The sequence below is a fragment of the Lampetra planeri genome, unplaced genomic scaffold, assembly GCF_965212315.1.
Source record: "Lampetra planeri unplaced genomic scaffold, kcLamPlan1.2.h2 scaffold_1124, whole genome shotgun sequence".
NCBI classification, from domain to species: Eukaryota; Metazoa; Chordata; class Hyperoartia; order Petromyzontiformes; family Petromyzontidae; genus Lampetra; species Lampetra planeri.
The window spans coordinates 25,361-33,096 of NW_027613835.1; the positions used below are offsets into that span (position 1 = coordinate 25,361).

The 7,736-nt window shown below is 46.9% G+C and overlaps 2 protein-coding genes across 2 annotated transcripts; one reads left to right on the forward strand and one right to left on the reverse strand.

Moving 5' to 3' along the window:
- Positions 1–1,265: 1,265 nt before the first annotated feature.
- Positions 1,266–3,530, forward strand: LOC144738685 (caveolae-associated protein 2-like). The gene is given in 9 exon segments (XM_078621679.1): positions 1,266–1,541; positions 2,069–2,119; positions 2,121–2,210; positions 2,299–2,400; positions 2,671–2,910; positions 3,009–3,035; positions 3,037–3,093; positions 3,095–3,133; positions 3,234–3,530. Coding segments are annotated over 9 exon segments (1,179 nt in total).
- A 3,148-nt stretch (positions 3,531–6,678) lies between these two features.
- LOC144738683 (ADP-ribosylation factor-like protein 11) lies at positions 6,679–7,379 on the reverse strand (the record flags this gene model as incomplete). The annotated part of the gene is given in 5 exon segments (XM_078621677.1): positions 6,679–6,807; positions 6,892–7,069; positions 7,130–7,158; positions 7,160–7,246; positions 7,314–7,379. Coding segments are annotated over 5 exon segments (489 nt in total), but the record flags the coding sequence as incomplete, so codon positions are not given.
- Positions 7,380–7,736: the final 357 nt, after the last annotated feature.

The following is a 7,736-nucleotide window of genomic DNA, read 5'->3' on the forward strand; positions in this document are numbered from 1 at the left end:
TGAAAACGTATCACAGATGATTGGGGCATGATTGCATATGTGACATTTTTCAAGAGTGGTGTTGGAATGATTATTGGAATGATATTTGTTTTTATACAGTTAAATTTGTTTCTACTGTTGTGGTTATTTAATATAAAGCATTGTTATTGCGTAAAATCTTTGTGCTGTTTAACCATAATCATAATCAAATAACTCAAGACAAAAACAAATTATTAAATGATCATGACATTTCAAGTAAAAAAGTATCGAAATCGGTATCGGTATCGGCGATGTATTTACTTGGTATCGGATCGATACCAAAGTTTCCAGTATCGCCCAGCCCTAACTGCCGCCGAGTAGTTTCCGGTTAAAATGTCCTTGGAAGCCTACATTTCCCACAATCCGTGCGCATTGTTTAAATTTTCCATCGTGGCGTCGTAAGGTGCAGCTCTGCTCCACTGACATGACGCGTGACAGAAAAAACAGTGCGCAAGGATTGTGGGAAATGTAGGCTCTCAAGGACATCTGAAAGGAAACTACTACGCGGTGGAACGCACGACTATGAACACCATGATGACTGCGGACGTCCTACGAGGAGTCCGCTGGAGTCTGGGAGCACCTTGAGGTTCGGGGTTATCCCGGTTATCGCAACACCGTTTCAGTAGCTACACTCACCGAGAAGAGGGAGAAAGGGACGAACCGACAAGCACTCCGTCTGTTTCCGTCTCCTAAGTCAGCTGACTGCTCTTCTTCTACGCCCTCGTCTTCCGCTCGTGCTCGCCACCTGGCGGAGCCTCCCGAAATGTTCTACTTTAGTTCTTCTGGTTCATTCAACGCTCCACTTTAGTTAATGTTGCATGTTCTCGTATTTTTTTCTACAGTTCTGTTTCATTTATTTAATGAGAAGAAAACACACACACACACAGTTTTCTTCTGGATGACTGGATGAAAAAGTATGAGGGTGAGTGAGCTACATTCCTCTCTCCCTTTCCTCATGCACACACACAGTTGTCATGACAACATGTGCAGGCTGAAAGCTGCATTTTAACTCTTTCCTCTCTCTCTCTCTCTCTCACTCACTCACTCACTCACGCTTCCACACAGCAGCTCCACAGCTGTGTGTGTGCTCTGTGGCGCTGAACGAGTTAAACGGGTGTGGACACGGTCCTCTGGGAGCTGGAAAGTTTTCCTCTGAGCAGCGAATCAGAGCGCAGCACACACACACGCACAGTGTTTGTTTCAGAGTGTCTGTGCGTCAGACGAATGAGGACAACATCCACGGCATCATGGTGACCACAGACACACACCAGAACCAGGATCTGATGGTCCCATCCCAGGTACAGGACCTGCAGGACCAATTCCACAACCAGGACCAGGGCCAGACCTCTGCCCTGGACCAGCCCCTGGCCTCCACCCTGGACCAGGACCTGACCTCCACCCTGAGCGCCTTGGACCCAGAGAAGATAGGCCAGGGGCCTGTCAACGCCATCACCGTCCTCACGCTGCTGGACAAACTGGTCCACATGCTGGATGCCGTCCAGGAGAACCAGCACAAAATGGAGGTGAGAGGAAGGGCGTGGCCGTCCCAGAAGTGTCGGAGGCAGAACAGACCCACAAGAACCTGGTTCACAGAACCTGTCCTAACATACTCAACAAAAATTGTTTTAACAATTTCTTTTTCTTTTTTAACAACATTGTTTTAACAGCTTCTGTTGATCAACAGATTGTCTGAGCATTCATTCAGAGACACGTTCAGGGACACTGAGACACATTCAGAGACACATTCATACACGCTGATATGTTCGGAGACACTGTGAACGTTGACCTTTGCCCAAGTTCTGTTATTCCACAAACTGCTCCCTGTTTCATGTCCACGTCCACAGACTGGACATTAGGTACTTCCTGTCTTTGTCGTCGCACAAACAAACACCTTCCCACACAGGAAACTGAGGTGGAGGCCTGCCCCCAGTGATCACCAAGAAGATAATGTCACTTCCAGTTTCCACAGCAGCCCATTAGTCCACTGCCAGGACACTTCAGAGGGGGCAGAGCCTTTGCTCAGTAACCCAATCTGCCATGTTCTCAACAGGTGCATCAGGTGGAGATGGAGAACGTGGTCCGAGGGATTCAGGCGGATATGGTCCAAACTGTCCAAGAACCACAGTCACACGTCCAACACCGTCAGCAAGCTGCTGGACAAGAGCCGCAAGCTGTCTGTCACCATGAAGGAGGTACGCACCTATCCAACCACACACCTACGGTTACCTGTCAGTCACAGACACCTGTCAATCACAGTCTCACGTGTCAATCATGTTGCAGGTGAGAGAGAAGATGGAGCGACAGGGCGTCCAAGTGAAGAAGCTGGAGGCAAACCACGCCCACCTGATCAACAGGAACAACTTCAGAGTGCTGATCTTCCAGGTACAGTGCAATGGACTCTACTGGACTGGACTCTGGCAGACTCCACAGGACTCTACTGGACTGCACTGGGACTCTGCTTTACTAGACTCAACTCGACCAGACTCTACTGAACTCTACTGTGTAAGAACACGTTGCTGTGTGTATCACCTTCTTTGCCTCTCTCACTGATATGGAACATTCCTGACAGGCTTGTGTGTGTGTGTGTTCGTTCTCACATGACATCATTGAGCTGTGGTTCCACCAGAGCCTCTTGACCCTGTGTTCCTCCAGGAGGAGAACGAGATCCCCTCCACCGTCTTCTTGAAGGATCCTCCTCCGTTCCCACGGGACGACATCTTGGAAGAAGGTGACGAGCTCCAGGAAGGAGAACTCCAGAATGTCCACCTGTCCTCTGACGAGGAGGTGGGGCTGGATGGCGACATTGACGAGGATGAGGAGGTGTGGCCTCAACACCTAGAGAACATGGATCATTCCAGAAGGGAGAAACTCAAACGCTCTAGTCTGAAGAAGGTGAGCAGACAGAGAGGTGCCGGTTAGTCAGACAGACGGGTGACATTCATTCAGATAGACAGACAGATAACAGTCTGTCTGCCTGCAGGTGCCTGCAGGTGGACAGCCTGAAGAAGGCGTTCTCCCAGACAGAACATTGAGAAGAAGATGACAAAGATAGGAACAAAGATTGTTTCTGTGGAAACAGAGAGAGAAGATCAAACAGAAAACATTCGGTCTAAAAGTTTCACCTCTGACCTTCCAGCATGAAGAAGGTACGTACGCCTGTGACCTGTGACCTGTGACCTATGACCTCTGTGACCTTTGTCCTGTGCGTGTTTCAGACCCGCAGCACCTCCGACTCGCAGTTTCAAGAGGTCGAGGAGGTCGACATTCCTCCTTCTAAACCGGTTGGCGTGGAACCGGACCTTGCACAGGAGGAGGTGGAGCCTCTGAGCACTGAGGTGGAGGGGGCGGGGCCTCCAAGCCCCGAGGTGGAGGGGCTGGAGCCTTCAAGTGCAGAGGTGAACAAGTCAATGCTGTCTGAAGGAGTCGGAGACACATATGCTCTGTCCACCACTCTGCCTCAGGAGGAGGAGGGTGTGTGGAGAAGGTGTGATCTCTGCCTCGGGAGAACGTGATCAATAATCAATACTCAGTCACGTTCATCAGTAGATCTGCTGCATTAACACAACTAACCTGCTCATGAGGTCATCAGTCTGTTAGAACGTCCCCTTAGAACCTGCATAAAGAACCAGATGAGTTCTCTGACTGAGAACTATCAACCAAACAGGATGGTAAATGTCGATGCTAACACACAATGTTCTCGAGGTTACTTCAAGTGTGTGTTGATATAAAACTTGGTGTAAAGTACATTTTCCCTTTCACTCTCTTATTGTGAAAGAACTCCCTGCTGCCAAAGACCTGTGACTGACATGTGACCTGTCATGAAATAAAATCCAATAGAAACGTACATTTGAATCTTTGTGAAAAAAAAACTGCTTCAATAATATTCATGAATTCCAGAAGAGAGAGATTGTAGCCACCCATCCACACACACATACAGAGACGGCCCTGGGCATAGGCAGTATTGGCAAATGCTAGAGTCATATTCATCCACAGGGGGCGCCAATAAGGGTTAGGGTTAGAAAAAAAAAACCTAAATCACCAGGTCTGGACGGCCAACCTGTTGAATACCACAAGAAGTATATTGATATATTGGCCCCCGTATTACATAAGGTGTATATGGAGGCATTTGAGTTGGATTCACTCCCCGATACATTTAATGAGGCATTAATTTCATTGATACCCAAAAAGGACAGAGACGGGTCGGACCCAGCCAATTACAGACCAGTGAGTCTACTGGGGGTGGACTGTAAGATCTTGACAAAGACCCTGGCATCAAGACTAGAAGAAATATTGGCTGAATAGCAATAACCCAACCTCAGTGGTGGCTCTGTCACTAGATGCGGAAGAAGGCATTTGATAGAGGTAGGAGTGGGGATTTCTGACATCTGTCATGTCAAAATTTGGTCGATGTCAAATACTTCTGTCGATGTATAAAAATACTATATTCCAAACCGAGAGCAGCATTTTTTACAAATGGCATTCTATCAGACTTTTTTAGTCTCTCACGAGGAAACCACCAGGGATGCGCACTCTCTCCATTACTCTTCACAGTTTTCCTGAGTGACTGAGTGAGTTGGAGTGGGAAGGGTATAATTGGAAACTCAGGAAAATACATCAGGGAGGCTAGAGGGAAATTTTACTCAATATAAGCTAATACACAGGTTCTACTTCACACCCTCTAGACTCCATAGGATGGGTTTATTACCTGATAATCTGTGTTGGAAATGTGGTACACAGGCAGGGACTTTCCTACATGTTCTATGGGAATGTAGTCTGATACAGCCATTTTGGGTAAAAGTATTAGAACATCTAGGGAAGGCTCTCTTCCTCAGGTCCTCAGAACTGAAGAAGCTTCTCGGATGAGTGGCGAAACGTCTTCAAGAAAAACAGAAGTCCAGTTGCCTACGATTTAACCCAGCAAGATCCCAGTCACTCCAAGATTATGCTTACTGGGTGACCAATCACAAATAATGGGAGTGTCAAAACAATATTTTGCAGTCATAAAGGTCGGGACGTTTACGGCAGCCCGGATTATCCTCAGGTTATGGAAGAGTACATCCCCACCGGACTATAAAAAGTGGATTGAAAAAATGGCAGAAATTGCATCATATGAACAAATCTTAGCGAGAGTCAGTGACAGCGAAGATAAGAAAGGGCTATGGGAACATTTTTTTACCACAAGCTTATATAACTGGGTAAGAATTGAGACGATTGTATAGCTGTGACTGAATAATATAATGTGTGTGAATTACTCTGTACTGGCATTTATAGGTAGGTACCATATACCAGGGAACCACTGTAACCCCACCCAACAGAACTGTCTCTAAGTGTGAAATAATAAAAAATATATGATAAAAAAAAAAAACTGAAAAAAAAAAAAACTAAAAAAAAACGAATCGCAAAGTCTGAAAGAAACATCCAGTGTCCAGGGAAGGAGAAGGGAAAGAAAAAAAATAGCGGAACAGTCGCGTCAATGTGATGAAGTTCATATTTTATTGAATCACAGTAACTATTATTGTTGAAGCGCTCCCACCATGCGCAACAGCACATCGTACGGGCTGTGAACGCTGCGTCACCTTCCAGAAGCTGTAAATAGGGCACCAGCTTCTGGAGGGGGCACCAGTGATTACAAATACAATTACAAATAATCACGCTGAAAATATTTCAAGATATGAATTTCATAGCAAATGGAAGTTACAAATACGCACCGAGAATCAATTTTCAAAATCACATGGAATGAGGATGAGGAATGATGCACTATATGATAGTAGCAGAAACAAATAAAAAAATACTCTCACCAATGTTTACTCACAGTTTAGTCCATTTCCATTTGTGACTAAATACGCGATGACAGCATTCAGTGGAGCGTAACTGGTTCTGGTGGTGGAAGCTATGATTTTCTCCTTGTTCAACAGTTTGATGATGTCACTGTGTTGTTATTGAAACAAGAGTTAATGTTAAAAGTTTTGTTTTAAATTATTGTTTATATTATTTTGGGGGTCATCACAAAGCAGTTGTGTTCAGGGCCCAACTGTGATATTTTGTGATATTTGATCATCCTGTACATGAAGTACTACAGGAAGTACTCAAGGTACATGAAGTACAATGGGAAATACTACAGCTACATGACATACTACAAGTACATGAAGTACTGTAGGTACCTGTAGTACTTCAGGAAGTAATGCAGGTACAGGAAGCTCTTCAGGCACATAGAACTCCAATTGGCTCCAGAAATGTTTTGTCTCCTGCTGCACATGTGACAGGAAGGCACCACCTTTGATTCCACATTCAAACCAACTTTATTAACGATAACATTTTTTTTTTTAAATAATCAACGACTTTTCAGGATGCGTCTCCATGGAGACTGGTTCACTTGAATCAGTGAGGTTTCAGGTGAATCAATGCAGTTCCACCACTCCTCAGCCCTGTGCGCTTCATTGCAGTTCAGTTTACCTTGTTGGATTTGATGTGTCTGATCTCCTGTTGGTTCCATTCACATTCTCCCCCATCTTCTTGTCTCCATTGCATGTCTTCTTGTCTGTTTGTGGTTGTGGTTACAGTGCCGCCTACAGGCTTGGAGGACGGACAACAGCCGATTCACTGGGTTTATGGGGACGCGCATATTTCTGGAGACAATTCCGTGTGGACGGAAAATGGAGCTCAGCTCCTCCTTATCAGTGAGCACACAGAGGTGAGGACCTGCTGCAGACCCAGGCCGTTCAGCGCGCTGCACGCCTGAACCTCCCACACCAGCTCAGAGTACCTGGACAGCTGCAGCTGCTGGGACACCTGAAGGACATCAGAGACATCAGGAGTAACACTGTAGATATCTGAGAGCAACACTTGGACTATTTGGTTGGAGGACTGTCCCACCTCTCGTAGGGACATGCAGTTTGGCTGGTCCTTCTTATTGGCCAGGACCATCAGAGGAACTCCTTGTAGCCGTTGGTCCTTCAAGAGGTTCTTCAAGACGTCCCTGGCCTCGGAGACACGTTCCCGGTCGCTGCTGTCCACCAAGAACACCAGTGCGCTGCAGTCATCCAGGTAGAACCTGAGGACACACGGGCTGCTGAGGACGGAGCAGAGACGCCCCCCGAGGACACGTCCTCACCTCCAGTTCCGTCTCATGCTCCTCTGTCCCTCCCACATCCCAAATCGTCAGAGATGTCTTCTTGTCCACATTCACAGTTCCCACGTTGAAGCCGATGGTGGGGGACGTGTCCATCACCTGCAGGGACATGTGCTCAGTGGACATGTCCACAACACACAGCAACAGTAACAGCAGCAGCAGCTACCTGTCCCGTCAGCAGTCTTGCCAGCAGAGTCGACTTCCCTGCTGAGTCCAACCCGACCAGGATCACCTGACACAAAAGCAGCGGTTAGCACAATGCTAGCACACACCCTAACAGTGTGTTACCTGTGGACAGGTGGAGGTGTGGATCTGACCCATCCTCTGCTAATGTCCAGTGGTCCTTCTCCTTCTCCTTCGTTGTTTGGTTCTGTTCAGACCATAGGAACAATCGGAAGCTGAAAATCTCCTCAGGAGTGTGTCCAGGTGCACTGACTTGTCCACCGATAGGAGAACATCTGTCATGTGACCGTGGATCAGGTGGGACTGCATTCTTTTCTTAAAGGAACATACCTGAGTTTTTCTGCTGCCACACACTGCTGTCGTCAATCGGCAACTGCATACCTGAAGAGTACACGCTGCACCTGAC